At 37.9% G+C, this 23,393-nt stretch overlaps 1 protein-coding gene across 1 annotated transcript in view; it reads left to right on the top strand.

Moving 5' to 3' along the window:
• Positions 1–21,582, top strand: part of DNAJC12 (DnaJ heat shock protein family (Hsp40) member C12) — a 36,147-nt gene extending 14,565 nt beyond the window's left edge. The window contains exons 3-5 of the mRNA XM_047071878.1: positions 6,066–6,205; positions 12,500–12,704; positions 21,033–21,582. Of these exons, the coding sequence (XP_046927834.1) occupies positions 6,066–6,205; positions 12,500–12,704; positions 21,033–21,127 (440 nt within the window). The 3' untranslated portion in view covers positions 21,128–21,582. The remainder of the gene's footprint in view (positions 1–6,065; positions 6,206–12,499; positions 12,705–21,032) is intronic.
• Positions 21,583–23,393: the final 1,811 nt, after the last annotated feature.

Raw genomic sequence — 23,393 nt, 5'->3', positions numbered from 1 at the left:
TTATCTCTCCCTAGCAGAGAAACACTATTAACAGTCGTGTATTTTCCTCCAGATTTTTTTCAAGGTATGTTCTGATATTATATTTTTATTATTATTTTTCAAGTAATTGTAAGTGGCCTACATTTAAAACGTGGCTATAATAATACAAATTCTATTGTGAAATATGAATTTAAAAGAATTTCTGTATTTTCAGAACAGACCTAGGAGTTAAATCAGAATGTCTTTCAAAGGTCTCAGTGTCATTTGCTTACGTAAGCTTATAAAATGAGATCTCTCTTCTCAGAACTGGTAAATGTTTATCTTGTGTGATTCATTTGATTAGCTACATATTAAAGGGCAAATATAAACCCAAACTCATTTTTATTAAATGTGGTGGAGAGGATGGAACAAGGAAAGGCCACCTATCAGGAAAGATAAAGTCTCTTTAGCTTTCTGCTTATCAATTGTTGTCAAGGCATTGACATCAGAATAATCCCAAGCAGCCTTATTTCATTCTGGAGACTCTGTAAAACAGGTTAACAGTAATGTGCAAAGAAAAGGTGACTCATAGGGGCATCTGGGTGGTTCAGTCAGTTCAGCATCCGACTTCAGCTCAGGTCATGACCTTGCAGTTCATGGCTTTGAGCCCCGCATCAGGCTCTGTGCTGACAGCTCAGAGCCTGGAGCCTGCTTCATGTTCTGTATCTACCTCTCTCTTTGCCCCTTCCCCACTCATGCTGTCTGTCTCTCTCCCAAAAATAAATATACATTAAAAAAAATAGAAAAAAATAAAAGGTGACTCATAGATAAATATATAAATCTTTACAACCACTGCTGTGGTAGTAACTGGCATATGCATCTGTGGTGATAATTTAATGAGCTTTTTATTCCTGTTGGAAAAAGTGACATCTTCTTTGTACAGTGGGACATTTAAATTGTCGTCAGCAGCAGGAAGGATTACTCACTGGAGTGAGCTGCTATGGCAAGATGCTTTTTATTAGTTTGTTTATTTCCCTGTAATTTTCAATAACCCCATCTTTAGGGTCTTTCCTTTAATCCACCAGTTGCTCCTACCTCCAGTGGTGATATTAAGTAGCAAATGACCTGTGAGGTACTGTGCTGTCCAGCTTTGGAGTAGGGTCTTGGAGGGACCCTGCTGTGGCAGGAAGTATGTCTGGTTGTTGGGGGAACACTTAAAGTGGTGGTGTTTGGAGGATGGGGGCTCAGAAATACCAAATCTTTACCACCTGGGGTATAGAAGTATTTCAGTATTTCCAGTACCATCAGTGTTGATGGTACATTTGCTTCAACACCTGTTTGAGAGACTCTTGACTAATTCCAATGAGGTATTTTAAGCACTATCAGAGCAATTTAATTAGTTTCCCCACTGATACTATTAAAATGTTCCTAATTCACAAAGTGTTTGAAGAATATGTGTCATTTCTTTGGTGGTTGGAGCTCAGAAAATAGTACTATAAAACATCTTTATTATATTCACCTCAAAATAGGAAACATTCACTCATTGATTCATTGAACAAATATTTTTTGAGCACCTGCTATGCTGTTTCAATGCAAAGGATATAGCAGAGAACAAAACAGATAAAGTCTCTGTTTTCACAGAGTTTGTATTCTGGTAGAGGGGATAGATCATAAACAAATAAATACATAATGGCCCAGGACAAGTACTATAAAGAAAAGTAAAGTAGGGCAAGGGAGATAAAAGCGTGGGGCTAATGTACAGGCATTTTATATAACATAGTCAGGGAAGACCACCTCCACAAGACAGCATTTGTGATGACATCTGAAGGAAGTAAGCCATATGAGTGCCTGGGGTAAAAGTATTCTTTGTGGAAAGGATTGTAAGTGCCAAAGTCCTGCTTGGCATACTCAAGGAGGATCAGGGAAGCTCCTTTGGCTGTATCAAGGGAGATGGGGAAAGCAGAAGAAAATGAGGTCAGAGAAGGAAGAGAAGGTAGAGGGCAGGCAGAGCATGTTAGGCCTACTAGCCATGCCATTTCTCGTAAGAATTTTTAGTTTTACTCTGAGAGAAATGGGAAGTTATTAAAAGTCATTTTGAGGAGAGGAGTGATATTATATTACTTATTTTTAAAAAGGTCTCTCTGACTGCTGTGTAGAAAACAGATTGAGGCAAAGGCAAGGAGATTGGTTGAGAAGCTGGTATAATACTCCAACCAAGAGAAGATGGCGGCTTGAACCAGAGCAGTGATAGTGGAAATGGCAGCAAGGGGTCAGATCTTGGATATATTTTAAAAGTAGAGCCACTAGGGTTTGCTAAGGGATTAGAAGTGAGATGTGAGAGAAAGATAAAAGTCAAGGATGACTCCAAGTGCACAGAAAACTAATGAAATATTTTCTGACCCCCCAAGCAGAATCAATTGTGTCTCCATATTTCTTTTTTTTTTAAGTTTATTTAGAGAGAGAGAGAGAGGCCCTTGCCTCTATATTTCTATCACATGATTTTGAAATGGTTTGTTTATGTGTCTGATTCCTTACTAGACTTTGAGCTTCTGAAGGGCACAACTTGGATCTTACTGATGAATGATGACATTTTATTATCCCTGGAGGTGGAGAAGAAAGTGGAGATTGGAGGGTAGCATCCATTGCAGGAAAATGGAAAGTGCAGGAAGGAAGGGAGTGCAGGAAAATGGAAAGTGCATGAATGGAAGTGGAGAGCACCAGCTGGGGAACCTGGCCCGTTAGGGTTTGATTTTGTGGCTCCATCACTTGATGTTTTGGGACTTTGGGCAAGTTACATCAACTCCTTCAGCCTTAGATTCTTTAAAATGGGAATAATAATAATAATAATATCCACCTCATAAGGTTGTTGTGAAAAAGAAAGAAACTCTGTACTCATTAGTAATTACTTCCCATTTTCCCCTGTCCAGCCCCTGGTAACTATGAATCTACTTACTCTCTCTACAGATTCATCCATTCTGGATATTTTATATCAATGGTATTATACAATATGTGGCCTTTTGTGACTGACTTCTTTCATTTAGCATAGTGTTTTCAAGTCTCATCCATTTTGTAGCATGTTTTAGTACTTAATTTATTTTGTGGCTGAGTGATAATTTCATTAAATGTATATACCACAGGGGCACCTGGGTGACTCAGTGGTTGAGTGTCTGACTCTTGATTTCAGCTCAGGTCATGATCCCAGTGTCATGGAATTGAGCCCCGCATCTCTCTCTCTCTCTCTCCCTTTGCCCTTCTCCCCCCATTTGCACTTTCTCTCTAAAATAAAAAAATATATATATGCATTTGTTTATCCAACTACTAACTGATGGAAATTTGAGTTGTTTACACTTTATGGTTAGTATAAATAGTGTAACTATGAACATTCATATACAAGTTTTTGTGTGGGTGTATGTTTTCATTTTTCCTGGGTGTCTATTTAGGGTTGGAATTTTTGGGTCATATGGTAACTCTATGTTTAACATTTTGATGAACTGGTAAACTGTTGGGTATTTTTTGTTTTCTTTTGTTTTGTTTTATTTATTTATTTTGAGAGAGAGAAAGAGAGAACAAATGGGGGAGGGGAAGAAAGAGAGAGAGAAAGAGAATCCCAAGCAGGCTCTGCACTCTCAGCACAGAGCCTGACATGGGTCTCAAACCTACAAACCGTGAGATCATGATCTGAGCCGAAATCACAAGTTGGATGCTTAACTGACTGAGGCGTCCAGGCGACCCTGGTAAATTGTTTTTCAAAACAGTTATACTGTTTTACAATCCCACCTGCAATACATGAGGCTTCAAATTTCTCCACATCCTCACCAACACTTGTTATTATCTATCTTTTTATTTTAGCCATTCTAGTGATTATGAAGTGTTATCTCACTGTGGTTTTGATTTGTATTTTCCCAATGACTAATGATGAACATTTACTCATGTGTTTATTGCTCATTTGTATATCTTCTTTGGAGAAATGTCTATTCATTTCCTTTACTAATTTTTAAATAGGCTATTAGTCTTTTTATTGCGTTGTAAGAATTTATATATTTTAGATATACATTCCTCATCACATCTCTAATTTGAAAATATTTTCTTCCATTCCATGGTTTGTCTTTTCACTTTCTTGATGATCTCTGAAGCACAAAATTTTCAGTTTTGATGAAGTACAATTTTGTTTCATTTGTTTGTTGCTTGCACTTGTGCTTTTGGTGTCATGTCTGAAGAGCTGTTGCCTAATCCAAGGTCACAAGGATTTACTACCATATTTTTTCTCAGAGTTTTATAGTTTTAGCTTGTACATTTAGATCTATGACCCATTTTATCACTTCTTGGCATTTTGGCTAAGATCAAATGTAAGTCTATGATCCGTTTTGAGTTAGTATTTGTATATGGTGTGAGGTAGGGATCCAATTTCATTCTATTATATGTGGATATCCAGTTGTCCCGCACCATTTGTTGAAAAGACAATTTTTTTTTCCCAATTTAATGATCTTGGTAGTTTTGTAGAAAACAAATTGACTGTAAATTTGAGGGTTTATTTCTGGACTCTCAATATCCCATTTATTTATGTTTAGTCTAATGCCAGTACCACACTGTTTTTATTAGAGTAGTTGTGTAAAAAGTTTTAAATTGGGAGTGTGAATTCTTCCAACTTTATTTTTATTTTTCAAGATTATTTTGGTTATTCTGGGTCCCTTGCATGTACATATGGATTTGTTAGGATGAACTTGTCAATTTTTGCAAAAAGAGGCAGCTGGGATTTTGATAGAGATTGTATTAAATCTATAGAGCAGTTTGGAGAGTATTACCATCTTAGCAATGTTAGGTCCTCTGATCCATGAATATTGATGTCTTTCTATTTATTTAGATATTTAATTTCTTTCAACAGTATTTTATAGTTTTCAACATATAAACCTTCCACTTCTTTTGTTACCATTTTTTCTAAGTATTTTATTCTTTTGGATGCCATTGTAAATGGAATTCCTTAATTTCATTTTTCAGATTGCTCATTGCTACTGTATAGAAGCACAATTGATTTTTGTGTATTGATCTTATATACTGTTCTATAGAAAGTTTTAACTTCATGGGCACCCAGATGGCTCAGTTGGTTAGGCATCTTACTCTTGATTTCAGTTTGGGTCATGATCTCATGGTTTGTAAGTTCGAGCCCTGCATCTGGCTCTGCACTAAGTGCAGAGCCTGCTTGGGATTCTTTCTCTCTTATTTTCTCTGACCCTCCCCCACTCACACTGTCTCTCTCTCACTCAAAAAAAAGGTGCTACAATGGAAATAATCCAGCTCCATGAGAGAGAGAGAGAGAGAGAGAGAGAGAGAGAGAGAGAGAGAAAATTTTAACTTCATTGAGGAGCAGAAGAGACATTGCAAGTGTTTCCAAAAGGGACACGAATGGTTTCTATTGTATGCCATCTGGTCAAATAGATCATTGACAAAGCTACCACTTATCAACTACCTACCATTTTATGTCTTGTGCTTAAAACTTCCCAATATCTTCTTATTGCTCTTACAACAAAAAACCAGACCAGAATCCTTAGGCCTCTAAAGTCCTGGATGATCAGGCCCTTGTCTAGTCCACAGCCCCATTCTTCATTGTTCTTTCCAGCCCTGTGTCCTCCAGCCACATTGGCATCCTCTACTTTTTCTAAATCACCATGCTCTTTCCTGCCTTAGAGTCTTCATTTACACTGTTCCTCTAGCCTGATCACTGCCCTTCCTCATAACTACCACTAGAAAAGGTAGTTTTCTTCCTAGTAGATAAAATTGTAATTTTGAAAATGTTTATAAATGTCAGTCCCACTAAATAGTTCATGTATAATGTTCACACTTGTGTCATTAGCATCTGTAACAGCATCTGGCACATCACTGGAGCTCAGTAAAAGGAGTGGCTAAATTGTGAGTCAGACACTTTACATACATGATCTCACTTGTCCTTACGATTCACTTCACAAGAGGAAACTAAAGCTTGAAAAGGTGAACTGGCTCAAGGTCACACAGTGAGTAAAAAACAGAGACATACTCCAGTGAGATCAGTTTGCTTGGGAGTTTAAAATAACTCCTCCAGGAAAGAAGTGCTCATCTTTTGATTTGTTTTCCAGTGGAGACTTTTCAGAAACTGCAGAAGGCAAAGGAAATTCTGACTAATACAGAGAGTCGTGCCCGGTATGACCATTGGCGAAGGAGCCAGATGTCAATGCCATTCCAGCAGTGGGAAGCTTTGAGTGATTCGGTGAAAACAGTAAGTTTCTCTCCAGGATGATGTGAATTTATGAAGCTCAGGCTTCCCATGGATTAGACCCACACAAGAGCTCAAGAAGTCAATAAGTAAAGGAGGGAGACCAAGAAGCTGGTAGAATCTGTATATAACTCAGTGTCCACAAACTTCTGTGAGGGAAAATTCAATGGATCAGTGCCAGAAGAGCTCATGACTGCAAGAGCTCATTGGCTGTTTGATTCAATATATACAGTCCTCATTATCATTTATTGTTTTACACATTCTGATAACTGTGCTTCTCAAGTTGCTCATATAATACTGCTGAATTTGAACCAATGCAAATTAATCTCCTCCATCTTTTTAGTCCATATCAACCTGTTCTCTTGTCAAGGCTTATGAATTCTGTAAAACACAGAGTTTGATTAATTTAAGAAAACTGTAAATTATTTTAAGCTTATTATTGTTATAGGTTCAGAGAGACTTCTTAAACCATTGTGTTCTCTTTCTTCATGCTATTAAAAAAACTAAATATAGGGGCCTAGGGTGGCTCAATCAGTTGAGTGTCTGAGTCTTGATTTTGGGTCAGGTCATGATCCCAGGGTCATGGGATCCAGCCCTGCATCAATCTCTGCATTGAGGTTAGAGCCTGCTTAAGATTCTCTCTCTCTCTTTCTCATTCTCTCTCCCTCTGCCCCTTCACTGCTCATATGCATGCATGCTCATTCTCTCTTTCAAAAAAAAAAACCCTAAAAAAAAAATAAGTATAATTACCATGTTATATACTTATTTTGTTCTTACATTGACCTTTATATATTATATAGAAAATATGATTTAAAAATTTTTCTACATTCTCAAGTATGACTTATTATCCAGCTTTTTAAAATAGGGACACTTTTTTATGACATGAGACTTAAAATACACAAGTTACTTTATTATATGTATATTTACTTATTTAAATGCAAGTTAGTTAACATAAGTATAGTATTGGTTTCAGGAGTAGAACCAAGTGATTCATCACTTACATATAACACCCAGTGCTCATCCTAACAAGTGTCTTCCTTAATGCCCATCACCCATTTAGTTCATCCCCCACGAACTTTCCCTCCAGCAACCCTCAGTTTGTTCTCTGTATTTAAGAGTCTCTTATGGTTTGCTTCCCTCTCTGTTTTTATCTTATTTTATTTTTCCTTCCCTTCCCCTATGTTTATCTGTTTTGTTTCTTAAATTCACAAATGGGTAAAATAATATGGTATTTGTCTTTCTCTGACTGACTTATTTCACTTAACATGATACTCTCTAGTTCCATTTATGTTGTTGCAAATGGCAAGATTTCATTCTTTTTGATTGCCAAGTAATATTCCAGTGTGTGTGTGTGTGTGTGTGTGTGTGTGTGTGTGTACACAAATTACTTTATAGGCAAGTCTTTAGGGACATTTGATAGAATTAGTCTATAAAGGGATTCACATCTCTTAAATTACACCCCTTCGGTCATTTAGATTTCCTTCTTAACAGTTTTTATTTAAAAAAGACAAGCAAATTGTTTTTTCACTGATAAAAGACCTGTAATAGTGAGGGAGAGTCTTTGACATAATGGGGAAAACATTGCAAAACTCTCAAAGTGTATATAGTTGAAAGCCACTCTACATAAAATGTAAACTGTTTTCTTCATCTCATATTGGAATAAGTAATATATTCATGTGATTTGTTTCAAGTAGGTTAATTATTTATGAAGGATTAACCATATGATTATTGCGTATATACACAAAATAACTAGATTCTTTAAAAAAAATAGTAACTACTTCAAAAATAAGAGTTTTTTCCTTTCCATTGTGTATATCCAAAATTCCTTGTTGACACTGACTAAATAAACACTGTTCCACCATCTCCACATAACCATATTTCCATTCTCCTGAGTATGACACGTTGTAACTGCAATTGAATTAGTGACCCTTGCTATGCTAATACGCTTTGATTTACAATGTGCTTTTTTTTCTTTTTTTGATGATCTACTGAACTCTGTTATTTAATTTTAACCACTAATATCAAATTAGCTGTGGATTTTTCAAAAACTTTTCTCCAAATTTCTCCTTTATATTGCCAATGTCTTTCCTTTAAATGCTAATTTTCTGTCTCCAAACATGTCATTTCTGCCTTGAATTTAGGTTAACTACGGACTGTTTGAAGTCTTACAATATAATATAATATTGTATTTTATTTTTTGTTTTTATTTTTCTTAATGTTTATTTATTTTGAGAGAGTGTACGTGTGCATGAGGCAGAGAGAGAGGGAGGGAGAGAATCCCAAGCAGCCTCCACACTGTCACCACAGAGCCTGGTGCAGGGGTCTATTCCACAAACTGTGAGATCATGACTTGAGTCGAAATCAAGAGTCAGATGCTTAACCGACTGAGCCACCCAGGTGCCTCGATATGGGTTTTAAATAAAGGGATATGGGGAGAGGTCTTCAGTTATCCCAGCCTTTGCGTCTTGGGGTAATCTGAAAACAGAGACCTTTCTAACTCAAAGGATCTTAGGGAAATTCACTGCTGTGATGCTAAATGGTTTTACCCCAAGGAATCCAGGATATGAATGGTTCTCCCTCTAGTTCTGAAATACATGGCAGAATGGCTTTAGAGTGGCTGTGGGAAAATGGTTGCAGCAAAGCTACAATCAAAATAAAGTGCTGGGAAAAATTCTTATAAACTGTTGTAACTGTCATGTCATATCCATTGCTATACATTTTATAAAGAGTTAATGGAAACAGATTTTTAGTGAATTGATTGTTTGACAAATTGATTACTTCTGGGAGAGCTTGTTGGGACTGCCAGTTACCCTCACGTGGGTCTATTTGTCTACTGATTGTTTCTGGGTTCCTGGGCTCAGCGCGGTGCCCTTGTGGTGAGTCCAGCTGGCTACAGACTACTAGGGAAGCTTCCTATTATGCCTGGGTGGCTAGGCTATCCTCCATCAGATGGGAAACAGTGTGCAATTCAGCACCTTCTGAGCCAGTTTAGAAAGCAGTCTGTTCTAATTGAACATTATACAAAAGCAGAGATTATATGCAAACTTATGCTGCCCTCCAGTCTGTCTATATATCTATATCTGTAACTATATTTTATGTATATGCATATGAATATACATATATTTATGTATCTATATTTGGATATATATATTTACCTTTTTTTTTTTTTTTTTTTAATTTTTTTTTTCAACATTTATTTATTTTTGGGACAGAGAGAGACAGAGCATGAATGGGGTAGGGGCAGAGAGAGAGGGAGACACAGAATCGGAAACAGGCTCCAGGCTCCGAGCCATCCGCCCAGAGCCTGACGCGGGGCTCGAACTCACGGACCGCGAGATCGTGACCTGGCTGAAGTCGGACGCTTAACCGACTGCGCCACCCAGGCGCCCCTATATTTACCTTTTAATAGAGTTGAGATCATGCTATTAATGACCACTAATGACCATTGTGGCCTATTATTCATTAACACCATGCCATCAATACTCCCAATTGTATCAAAAAGTTGTGATGAACAGATTTATCTAAAAGATTCCAAGAAGGGGGGCGTCTGGCTAGCTCAATCCGTATAGCATGCGACACTTGATCTCAGAGTTATGGGTTCAAGCCCCATGTTGGGCACAGAGTTTCCTTAAAAATAAATAAATAAATAAATAAATAAATAAATAAATAAATAAAAAGGTCCCAAGAAGGCATTTTACCCCTTTGCACTTTCCCTTTCTTCTTGTTGAGGTGCTTCTCCTGGCTCCTTCCTGGGAGGTCAATGTTAGTGCTCCTGAGAGAGGAGATAAGAAATTGTGGTATCTCTCCAAGCTCTTTTAAGAAGCTGTTGCTCTGATGAACCCCTGGCCCCTGCCTAGCAGCGTTTGCCTCGGCGAACCAAGCTGGTCACATCCCCATGCAATACTCAGAGCTTCCTTCCTATGTTGCTTTGTTTAAACTGGTAAATAAGGGAAGCTTGGGTCGCTCAGTCTGTTGAGCGTCTGACTTTGGCTCAGGTCATGATCTCACCATCTGCGAGTTTGAGCCCCACGTCAGGCTCTGCTGACAGCTCGGAGCCTGAAGCCTGCTTCGGGCTCTGTCCCTCTCTTTGTCCCTCCCCAACTTGTGCTCTGTCTCTCTCTCTCTCTCTCAAAAATAAAATTTAAAACATAAAAGAAATAAAAAAAAAACTGGGAAATAAAATGGTGCCCGCAGGTAGAAGTTGGCAACCCCAGTATTTTAAGATAGTTCAGATAGGCGTGCCTGGGTGGCTCATTTGGTTAAGTGTCAGACTTCAGCTCAGGTCGTGATCTCACAGTTCGTGAGTTTGAACCCCACATTGAGCTCTCTGCTGTCAGCACAGAGCTTGCTTTGGATCCTCTGCCCCCCTCTCTCTGCCCCTCTCCTGCTTGCATGTGCATGCGCTCTCTCTCACTCTCTTAAAACTAAATAAACATTGAAAAAAAACGACTTTCAGAAGTGTGCTGAAGATGAAAAGTATGCCGCCCCTTGAATCACGCGCACAAGTACAGCATGGCAGCGGCCCCTTCTGTAGTTCCTGGCATGGTTCTCATAGGCCTTGAACTTCAGAAAAGTTTGTTTTGTTTTGATTTCTGTGTTTCGCTTTTTTTTTCTTTCCGTCAGGAAAACAATATCCTGGATATCAGGAATCAGGAAAAAACTTTATTCTGGGTTTTAAACTTGCTTAAATATGTGGCTTATGGGTTTTCCTTGGGTTTTTGAGTAACACAAGTAGTAAGATACTGTTCAGGAGTGCTTCAGGAATAGGGTCCCATAATATCCAAATGAGGTTTCAAGAAACAGTTATGGTTATTATTTTGGTTAATGCCAGGGTTAGTTATTCTACTTGAAATATTCTTGACACAGCAAACTCAATTTTTCTTTCTCACTTTGAATTCATTTATTCATCCTTCCATTCATCCACCCATCTTCCCAATTTTAAATGTTTTAATAGGAAATACATGTAGAGGACACAACATTTAAAAAGATACTACAATAGAGTGAATGGGGGAAAGTAACTCTGTTTCTTACCTTTGTTTGGTTTATTTAGTTAGTTTTTTAATTTATTTTGAGAATGAGAGAGAGCACAAGCAGGGTAAGGGCAGAAAGAGAGAGAGAGGGAGAGAGAGAATCCCAAGCAGGCTCCATGCTGTCAGCATGGAGTCAGCCATGGGACTCAAACTCATGAGCTGCGAGATAATGATCTGAGCTGAAACCAAGAGTTGAATGCTTAACCGACTGAGGTGACCAGGTGCCCCTATTTTAACCATTAAAAAAATTTTTTTAATGTTTATTTTTGAGAGAGAGAGTGGGAGAGAGAGAGAGTGCACACACAAGTGGGGGAGGAGCAGAAACAGAGAGGGAGACACAGAATCTGAAGCAGGCTCTAGACTCTGAGCTGTCAGCACAGAGCCCGCTGATGTGGGGCTCGAACTCGGAAACAGTGATCACGACCTGAGCTGAAGTCGGATGCTCAACCAACTGAGCCACCTAGGCGCCCCTATTTTAACCATTTTAAAGTGTACATATTAAGTACATTCACAATGTTGTTCATACATCATCAAGACCTAGTTCCAGAACTTTTTCATCATCCCAAAAGGAAACCCTGTATCTGTTAGCAATCATTTCTTATGCCCCTTCTCCCAGTTCCTGGTAAGCATTAATCAGCTGTCTATCTACAAGGATTTGTCTATTCTGGATATTTCTTACAAGTGGAATCATACAATATATGGCTTTTTGTGGTTGGCCTTTTTTTTTTACTTAGTATAATGTTTTCAAGGTTTATCCACCCTGTAGTACTTAATTCCTTTTTCATGGCCAAATCATATTCCATTGTATGGCTATAACACATTTTTGTCTATCCACTCATGAACTGATGGACATTTGGGTTGTTTATATCTTTTGTCTGTTGTGAATAGTGCTGCTTTGAACGTTAGTAAGTTTTTCTTTGAACACCTCTTTTCAGTTCTTTTGAGTATATGCCTAGGAATGGAATCACTGAGTCATATGGTAATTCTATGTTTAACTTTCAGTGGAAATGTCTCATTTTTTAAATCTCTCTGATGCAGGTCCCTTTGCTCTTTGCCATGGTTTGGATATCTCCTCATATCATTAGTCTTTCAAATTAGTGAGGATTAATTAATTAATACCTGGGTTAACTGATTAATATCTGGTTAATAGTCAAATCTAACAATCAGCACTGTAATAGTAGGTCGGGTTTTACCACCATTGAACTTTAAATATAGAATACTATATAATATTGATTTTATATTATGTGTTTACTTTTAACTAATGTAGTCAATGCACTGGGCTGTCAGAGGTAAAAAAGATCTGATGCTGGAAGAATCTGACCAGGTTCATACCAACCAGATTGAAAATGAGGAACGGAACAAGCAAAGAGAAATAAAGAAAGAGAAGCTGGGTTCAACCACAGAGAAAATGGAGCAAAAAGAATCCAGCTCCTTGGAGAAGTCATTCTCCCCGCAAAATCTGGATTCTCCAAGTAAGTCAAATCATGTAGCTTTGCAGACCAAGAAAGGTCTGAAATCAAAGGGCTTGGTTTATACTGTATTTATTCTCAACCTTTTCCAAGTAAACAGTAGTGCCAGATTTAAGGGTTGCTTTATCACCTTAAAATATACTTACTTAGCATTGACACAGAAACTGGAAGACACATTCCTCAACACATCCCTTTCAAGGGAAAATGTGAGGCATTTCTGGGAGTGACTGATATAACACTGCCATTTATTGAGTGTTTACTATGAACAGGAATGTTCTTTACATACATTACATGTATTATCTTGTTTAATATTAAGTCTATAGACATTAATTTATTTAATCCTCTACAAGCCTGTGAGGTTGGTACCAACATTATTCTCATTTTACGGAAAGGAAACTGAAGTCCAGGGAGGTTGAGTAATTTTTTCAAAGCTATACAGCTTGTATATAGCAGGGAAGGGGTCTGAACTAAGACACTTTGACTTCAGTGTCTGTTTCTAAGGCATTGCACTGTCCAGAGAAGAGACCTTATCTGTATGTAGTTCTGAACGATAGATAGATTCACTGAAGCAGGGTATTACAGAAGCTAAACTCGCAAGCTATACTACCTAGGCTCACATCTTAGCTCTACTACTTATTATCTGTATTTCTTGGTAAAAGTTACTTAACTTCTCTAGATTTCAGTTTCCAAATCTATAAACTCAAGATCATAGTGATACCTTCTCACAGAGCTATCATGAGGATTAAATTAGGAGATCCATGTAAAATGCTTAGCACACTGATTCACCTAGCAAGCAGGTCTTGGGTTAATGTCAACTATTATCTTTTCTTTGTCTGTCTAGCCACCGTGTTTATCTTGTATAGGTGCGTTATAAACATGCACTGTCACTGTCCTCCGAATTCTTGATTCTCAAGGTTGTGATACAGTATCTCATTAGAATTTAAACTAGAGGCTCCTGAAGGTCCTTGAATCTTGAATCCTTACTTATAAAAGAAGATAATTAGATAGCTTGTGGTAAATTAGAGTCTTTGTAGAAATAGTCACTTGAAAACTCTCTTTGGGGAGACTTCTATATGCTCATTACCTGCTAGAATAAAGATTCTTAGGGTGTGATTCAGGTGTCTCTGCTGGTTACTCAAGATATCCTTTTGTGGACTCTGCAAATTGATTGCATAAGCCTCATAACTGGGAATGGTTATAATGTAACAAATTCATCAAAGCAGAAGCCCGAATTTCAGAAAAAACAGTGTTTTAAGCAAATACACACATACAAACACCTACCCACAGTCACACACAGGCAAAACATGCAAATGTTTCACTATTCAGCCCTGGAATGTTCAGATCTGTGCTTCTTGAACCCCTGGGGCTGCCCTGTGACTTCCTGTTTCAGATTCAGACCTAGTCTGAGTTCACCATCACTGGGGGGGGGGGGAGGGGCACTTTATCACCTCAGACACTCAGGCAGGAGGCTGAAGCCCCACTTGAATCCCTCTCATAAGATGCAGTGAAATTTTCTCTTCCTCTGAAAACTAGTTATTTAGATATTTAAAAACCCCAAAGTAATACCAGCTTGTCATTAGAAAATTCAAAGAATCATATATAAACAATGACTTAGCGTCTCCCCCAGGCTCCCATCCTTCTGTGTTTTTGTTTCCTGAAGTAACCAATGCAGATGCCCAGGTGTGTCTCCTTCCACATTATTCTCAAGCCTATACAAATATGCCTTCACGTATGAGGGTTTTAAAAACAAAGAATGAGGGGCATCTGGGTGATTCAGTAGGTTAAGTGTGGGACTCTTGACTTTGGCTCAGGTCATGATCTTGCAGTTTGTGAGTTCCAGCCCCACATCGGGCTCTGTGCTGACAGTGCGGAGCCTGCTTGGGATTCTGTCTCCCTCTCTCTCTGCCCCTCCCCCGCTTGCTCTCTCTCAAAATAAATAAAAATAAACTTAAAAAGAATGGCATTACACTGTGCCCATTTCTCTATGTTACACAGAGCCTAAGAGTACAAGCTCTGGAACCAGATCCCAGCTTTTCCACTGATGAGTTTTGTGAACTTGGGCAAGCAAATTAACCTTTCTTTATCTGTGTTTTCTTATCTATATGGTCAAAACATTAGTGTTTACTCATAAGGTTTTTTTGAGTAGTAAAAAATCTATGTAAAATATTTAGACCAGGTACATGGTAGGTGCTGTTTTTGGTGTTAGCTTTTATTATTACGGGACGTCTCCTTAGACCTTACATTTAGAATTAACTCATTCTTTTGAACAGCAGATAAATATTTCACAGTATAGATATATCATAATTTATTCAAGATAAATTGTGATGTGCTCTTTTTTTTTTTTTTTTTTCAACATTTATTTATTTTTGGGACAGAGAGAGACAGAGCATGAACGGGGGAGGGGCAGAGAGAGAGGGAGACACAGAATCGGAAACAGGCTCCAGGCTCTGAGCCATCAGCCCAGAGCCCGACGCGGGGCTCGAACTCACGGACCTCGAGATCGTGACCTGGCTGAAGTCGGACGCTTAACCGACTGCGCCACCCAGGCGCCCCGTGATGTGCTCTTTTTGGTGTCAGCTTTTATTATTATGGGACTTCTCCTTAAGCCTTGCATTTAGAATTAACACATTCTTTTGAACAGGAGATAAATATTCCACAGTGTAGATATATCATAATTTATTCAGGATGACTTGTCATGTCAGGTGTGGTGTGGTTTGTTTTGGCTATTTTATTATTATTTTTAATTTCCATTATACTTAACATACAATATTAGTTTCAAGTGCACAATACAGTGTGATGTCAGTTTTGATGCCTTCACATGATGAAGTGTATCCTTTTACTGTGGCTTGAGGAATGAAGGTGGGGGCCATGAGAGGAGGATCATTTTTCTGAGAAGCTGTGGTTGGAGAATAAGAATTATGAAATTTTACTAAAGGCTGCATTTGCCAGTATTTTCTTGATGCTGTTTAAGAGGTTATTGGCTGTTCTGAGTAGCACCCTAAAGCTGGAGTTTGATATATCAAAGTGCAGTTGTATGATTATTTGTAACTTTGTTTTACTGTAGTGTAAATTTTTATTAACATCAGCATTTAAGAAATGCTATTCATGTCAGCTTTAGTGAGTCCTGAGTGGTTTCTCACATACCTCTTAAGCATATTTGTTAATTTCCTCAAGCAGTGGTTGATATTTACTTTGAACTTTGCTTTTTGATGCCTCTTCTGTGATCAGCAGCCCTCAAATAGTCCCCATGTTATTCTGACTCTTCACTGCAACCAGTAAAATATGGAGCACAGCCTCTGAAAACTGGTGCGTGACACAACCTCACTTTTCTTTCCATGTAAATATACAATAAATATGGCTTCTGATAAATGCAAATCTAGAATCAAATAGTTTGTGTAGCATTCTGGAGTTAGAAAAAAGGATCATATGTAGCCAATGCTGTTGGTGTGCTGCCATATTTTCTGGGCATCTAATTTCTCATTGCCAATTCTATGGTCTCTATCAGAGGGCTTTCTCTGGCACTTGAACTGGCTTGGCAGTAAGTGCCAGGGAATAAACACCCTCTGGATGTAGCCATCAGACACTGATGAATGTGAGTGGGAAACTCCTTTACTTCTCTAACTGGATAACTCTTAGGGGTTTTTATACTGTCTTCCAGGGGTCCCCATTGTAATCAAGCCCCAGTTGCCCAGGGTGGCAACTTGCCTGATAATGTACCTTTTATAAACTTGGTTCCTTTCTCTACTTTCCTACCAGGGTCTCTTTGAATCACCTTTCAAATTATCCACTTGCATTCAAATTCTTGTCTGAGGGGTCTATTTCTACTGGAAACCAAACTAGAAAACACTTTTTCAAACTATAAAATAACAAGTATTTACAGTAGAAATGTGAGAAATATGGTCAAACAAAAGGTAGAAAATACAACTTCTAATATTGGCACCTAGGGATATATCTATTATTGGTCTTTTGGTATATATGTATATATATTAGTATACCTAAAACTAAGGATCATACTATATATATTTTATGTGTGTATTTCAATTATAGGTTGTCAGAAATTTTCTTTTGCTTTTTTCCCAAGAGGAATTATTTTTTTAATGTTTATTTATTTATTTTATTGTTTCTTTATTTGACAGAGAAAGAGTGTGAACAGAGGGAGGGCAGAGAAAGAGAGAGAGAGAGAGAGAAATCCCAAGCAGGCTTCTCGCTGTCAGCTCAGAGTCCAATGCAGGGCTTGAACCCACGAGCCCCGAGATCACGACCTGAGCAGAAATGGAGTGGGACGCTTAAGTGACTGAGCCACCCAGGCACCCCCCTATAGGAGAATTCTTAAATTTGTTTTGTCTGAGAATTCTAAAGAAAGTGCAAACAGATCGTTTTCTTGGGACAACCAATGTCAACTGTCCTGTGTATATTTTTCTGACAAGATATTTAGATAGTATTTTAAAATATAAATGGAAACATTTTGTATATTATTTTGGAACCTGTTTTTTCATGGGCAATATTATAAACATAAAAAAAGACATAAGGAATATGTGTCCATTGCAGAACAATAAGAAAATACAGATTTTTTAAAAAGTGTCAAAAATGAAAATCACATGTATTCCAACTATCCAGGGATAACTATTAACACTGAGGAATAATTCCTTATAGATTTTCAAAAATTTTTACATAAATATCCATGTAATAATGAATTTAGGAATGAGATCATACTATATACATTATTTTTTAAATACCTGTCAGTTAGCAATATGTTATGAGCATTTTTCTATGACCATAAATATTAAAAAAAATTGTTAATGCCAATATAAAAGGCTTTTAAACAACTTTCTATTGCTGGAGATTTAGATTGTTTCTTGATTAAAAAAATTTATAAATGGTGTCACGACAAATATCCTTATAGTTAAACCCTTGAACAATCTGTGATTATTTCCTTAGGATAAACTTCTAGAAGTAGAATTATTAGATATACACATTTTAATTAGTTTGAGAAATTTTGCCAAATTGCTTGCCAAAATATTTTTACCAATTTACACTCCCATCAATAGAAAAGGAAAAAGGCCTTTTTTCTAGTGTTCAGCAAAGTTGCTTATTAGAATTAAAAATAATCTTACTTTCAGGGAGTAAATTATTTGTATTTCCAGAGATCCTTTACCATTGACCTTTTACTTTTGGCAGCTGTTTGGAAGTTGTTTCCAATTTCCATGCTAGTGAATTGCCAAAATTCCCACCACTGAAGGTTTCTAGAAATATCCTTTTATTAATAAGCATTTAAGCACATGAGTTTCTTTCATCCATATAAACTAATTCTTGTTGATAAGAATTCAAAAGTCGACTCTACAGATCAAAAAGAAAATGATCCAAAAGAATCCAAAAGAAAAAGGGAAGGAAACTATATAAACAGTTCAGTAGAGAAAATATAGCGGCTCTTCAACATATGAAAAGAGGTTTAATCTCAACATAATTCGTGAAACGGTAACTTCTCTTAATGTACACTTTTATGAATCAGTGAGACATAAGATCAACCATCTAGTAAAAAAAAGAAGGGGTGTGTGTGCCCCTGGGTGGCTCAGTCGTTAAGCATCTGACTTCAGCTCAGGTCATGATCTCGCAGTTTGTGAGCTTGAGTCCCACATCGGTCAGCTTGTGCCCTGCTTCCGGTGAACACAAGCCCCGCTTTGGGTTAGCCCCTCTTCTTTCTCTCTGTCCCTCGTGGGATTTTCTCTCTCTCTCTGCCTCTTGCTCACTTGCACCCTCTCTCTCTCTCTCTCTCTCTCAAAAAATAAATGAATAAATAAATAAATAAATAAATATCAAAAAAAAAAAAAAAGGAAAGAAAGGAAATGAACATTGCATAGAACAGAAAATACAAATAGCCTTGGAACATATGAAAAGATGCCTAAACTCATTCATAGTAAGAGAAAGGCAAATTAAAACTGCACTTTTTGTACGCAAGAGCCTAGCAAAAGTTACTGAGTTTGTTCACATGGTGTTAATGAAGGTGTAGGAAAATCAGCTGCTGCTGGGTGAAACTTTATGGAGAACCGTTTGGCAATGTCTATTAAAACTACAGATGCATGATGACTTTGACCCAGTAATCCCAGTTCTACAAATTTTATCCTACAGATCACCCATGTGCAAAATGACATGTGTACTGTTATTCACTGCAGAATCGCAAATAAATGCCCCTCAGTAGGGTTGCGTTTTTGTATGTCACAGAATAAAATACCCCTCCACTGTTAGAATGAGAAAGCTCTCCATATACTGATAAAAAACAATCATCAAGATATGTTAGAAACAAAAAGTCAAAATGCAGAATAGTAGACTGTATGTTAGCATTTAGGTTAAAGAAGGAGTAGGGCGGTGATGTTGGAGATTGTATGCATGTATTTGCTTGAATATACCTCGACGATCTCTGGAAAGATATGTAGGCAATTGGTAAGAACTTTGTCTATTAGGAACATCAGAGTGGAGGGTGGAAGACTTTTGAGGGTTATGTAATCTTTGTGCTTTTTGAACTTTAGCCATGTGAATATACCACCAATTCAAAAATAAATACAATTGTATTAAACAATTTTTAAATGTTTTATTTATTTTTGAGGGAGAGAGAGAGAGAGAGAGAGAACAAGCATGTGTGGGGAGGGGCAGATTGAGAGGAAGACAGAATCCGAAGCAGGCTCCAGGCTCTGAGCTGTCAGCACAGAGTTCGATGCAGGGCTGAAACCCATGAACTGTGAGATCATGACCTGAGCTGAAGTTGGACGCTTAACGGACTGAGCCACCCAGGTGCCCCATAAAAAAAATAAATAAAATGTTAAAATAAATAAAAATAAAAATAGGGGAAAAAGAAATCTGGGATCTATTCTTCATTTTACCATTACTTTTTGTGACCCACAGACAATTTTCTTTTTTTCTTTTGGTGGGGTCTCCTATATATGATATATAAATAAATGAATATTTAGTATCAGATATTCACAAAGACTTTTATAGAAAAATAAGCAGCATAAAGGGACAGGGAGGGATGGAGGTAGGGGCTGGGTACTGTTTTGGATCAAGTTGTCAGAGAAGGTAGTTCCTCAGAAATCCCGAATCAGGCTCCACCCCAGACACCTGGAATCAGAATCTCCAATATAACAAGATCCCCAGATAATTACCATGCATATGGAAGATTGAGAGACACCTTGCTCTAGCTAATTCCTACTCATGGTTATTTTGTTTTAAAAAAAATTTTTTTTTACATTTATTTATTTTTGAGAAACAGAGTGAGACAAAGTGTGAGCGGGGTGGGTGGGTGAGCGCAGAGAGAGAAGGAGACACAGAATCCGAAGCAGGCTCCAGGCTCTGAGCTGTCAGCACAGAGCCTGATGTGGGGCTCGAATCCACGGACTGTGAGATCATGACCTGAGCCAAAGTCGGACGCTCAACCGACTGAGCCACCCAGGCGCCCCAAATCATGGTTACTTTGAATGTGAATTCCAGAAGTCTTCTCTCACTCTAACTTTGTTCTACTTAGTCCACACTGAATGCCTTTCTCTGGTCTCCCATTCTCCTGTGTTTTCCTCCATATATATATATATGTTTATTTATTTATTTTGAGAGAAGAAGGGAGGGGCAGAGAGAAGAGGGAGAGAGAGAATCCCAACCAGAGATCCCAACCGTGAGATAATGATCTGAGCTGAAATCAAGAGTCAGCTGCTTAACTGATTGAGCCACCCAGGCACCCCTCCCTCCATATATTTTGCCACATTAATAATTTTCTGGATTTTTTATTACCACCGCCAGGAGATATGTACTGGAGTCTCACAGTACCCAGCATAGAGCCTGGCAATATGTAACAGGTGCTAAATAAATATTTCTATAGCAAATGAAGAAATGAGTGGATGAACCAAGCCAAATAAAAGTGTGTGGGGAGGGAAAAAAGAATTCAAAAGTCTGCTTAAGATAATCCATTTCAGGGGTACCTGGATGATTCAGTCAATTAAGCAGCCAATTCTTGATTTCATCTCGGGTCATGATCTCATGATTCATGGGTTTGAGCCCCGAATTGGGCTCAGCACTGTGAGCACAGAGCTCAGATTCGGTCTCCCTCTATCTGCCCCTCTCCCACTTGTACTGTCTCTCTGTCTCAACTCTCAAATAAATAAATAAATGCAAAAAAAATAAAGGAAAGATAATCTGTTTCTGTAAGATACTAATAATTCATATTAAACACTTACCCTTGCATTTTATTTATTGCAGTGAAATCTTATCAGCAGGCTGTTTTACTATGACCCTGTGGGTTTTCTATTCCTACTTCTCTGATTTTAAAATCTTCTTTTCTGTGCTTTAAAGTCTTTTCAGATGTGAACTCTTGGCACCTTCGTTTCCGCTGGTCTGGGGACGCTCCCTCAGAACTCCTGAGGAAATTCAGAAATTATGAAATATGAAAAGTGCTCGGTAGGAGAGAGAGAAAGCAAGACCATCTCCCGTGCTGCCAACAAGTCTTTGTTTGAATCTTAAAAACGTTATGTTTCTCCGTCATGTTTGTGAATTGCTCAGTACCGATTGATTCCTCCATTCTTGAACCCCTTCTAACAAAATGTGTGTTTTAAATGAGAACATTTTCAGACTAGTCTCTTTCAATATTTGAATAGATTAAGGCTCTTAGATCCAAAGTAGCTTGTTGTGAATCTTCCTGTTAATGTTGTAGAAAATCTATTTTAAAAAGATATCTCTGTATTTAAATAATTCACTAATATACCACGATCCCTATTAGTGCTGTATGTACAAGAAATGCTTTCTGACTCTTGGGGCACCTGGGTGGATCTGTTGGTTAAGCAAACAACTCTTGACTTTGTCTCAGGTCATGATCTCAGGGTCGTGGAGTCTGCTTAAGATTCTCTTTCCCTCTGTCTCTGCCCCTCCCCTGCTCACTCTCTCTCTCAAAATAAAATATAAATAAAATTTATTTTTAAAAAAGGAAATGTTTTCTGACTCTTGACTTTAAATGAAATGTCTAAACTCCACAGAGCAAAATAAATAATTTTCCCAAAATTCATGATGAATTTATAATTCAACAGTATTTTGAAAATAATTTGATTAGATATTTCTATTTTAATTTTAATAATTGTAAATTTAAAAGGTTATTATTTATTTGAGGAAATATGCTTTACAAGATTTCTTTTGTTATACAGCAAGTGATACATTTATAAATTATGTTCTAACAATGTGAATGGGTCTGTTAGGTGACATATCCTTTTTAGATTGGGATTGTTGATGGTCATGTGTAGTCTATGGTTAGTTTTTAGTTTGCAAACAAGTGAGTGAAAAATTAAGAAGAAAAACAATTTTAGAGTAAACTAGAGCTGTCACTGGTCTGTAGCAAAATGACAGAAAAAAAAAAGAATATAGGAAGTTTAAAAAAAATTTTTTTTAAAGTTTATTTATTTATTTCGAGAGAAACAGAGACAGCATGAGTGGGGTAGGGGCAGAGAGAGGAAGACAGAATCCCACCGCACTGACAGTGCAGAGTCCAACTTGAGGCTTGAACTCACAAAATCATGAGATCATGACCTGAGCCGAAACCTAGAGTTGGATGTTTGACTGACTGAGCCACCCATGTGCCCCAGGAAGTTTTTTTTTTTTTTAAATTAAAGCCACATAATTCAGAAATTATGTCCTTTGTGGTTTAAAATGTGCTTCCTTTTATGAAATAGTATCATAGTAGACTGTATTAGTTTACAAGGGCTGCCATAACAACATACCACAGACTGAGTGGCTTAAACAACATATCTCATAGTTCTGGAGGCTAGATGTCAAACATCAAGGTGTCTGCAGGTTTGATTTTTTTCTGAGGCCTCTCTTCTTGGCTGATGCCTTCTCCAGGTGTCCTCACATGACCTTCCTCTGTGAACACACATCCCCGGTATCTCTGCTTTCTCTTTTGAGGATGCCAGTCATATTGGATTAGGGCTCCACCCTAACAGCTTCCTTTTAACACATTTCAACTCTTTAAAGACCTTATCTCCAAATAAGGTTATATTCTAAGGCAGTGGGGATTAGGACCTCAACATACAGGTTTTGGGGGGAATACAATTTAGTCCATAACAGAAGAAAACTTTTTTTAAAAAACAAATATAGGGGTGTCTGGGTGGCCCAGTTAGTTGAGTGTCCAACTCTTGATTTTGGCTCAGATCATGATCTCACAGTAGTGAGATGGAGCCCCAAGTTGGGCTCTGTGCCGGGCATGGATCCTGCTTGATTCTCTCTCTCCCTCTCCCTCTGCCCTTCTCCTGCTTGTGCATGCTCTCTCTGTCAAAAGAAAAAAACAAACAAACAAACAAAACAAAACAAAACAAAACAGAAGTATTAAAAAATTTTTTTTATTACATTTATTTATTTTTGAGAGACAGAGACAGAGCACAAGCAGGGGAGGGGCAGAAGGAGAAGGAGACACAGAATCCGAAGCAGGCTCCAGGCTCTGAGCTGTCGGCACAGAGCCCAATGCAGGGCTCGAACTCACAAACAGTGAGATTATGACCTGAGCTGAAGTCGGAGGCCTAACTGACTGAGCCACCCAGGTGCCCCAAAACAAAAGTAGTTTAAAAAAATGTTTATTTATTATGAGAGAGAGAGAAAATAGGGAGAGAGATTCCACGTGAGGGAGGGGCAGAGAGAGAGGGAGAGAGCATCCCAAGCAGGCTCTGCGGAGCC

The sequence above is a fragment of the Lynx rufus genome, unplaced genomic scaffold (genome assembly GCF_022079265.1).
Source record: "Lynx rufus isolate CCGP_SWC_20201006 ecotype Redwood Valley unplaced genomic scaffold, mLynRuf1.p SCAF_11, whole genome shotgun sequence".
Lineage (NCBI taxonomy): Eukaryota > Metazoa > Chordata > Mammalia > Carnivora > Felidae > Lynx > Lynx rufus.
Note: the sequence above shows the minus strand (reverse complement) of the source record. Positions and strands in the feature narration are given on the sequence as shown.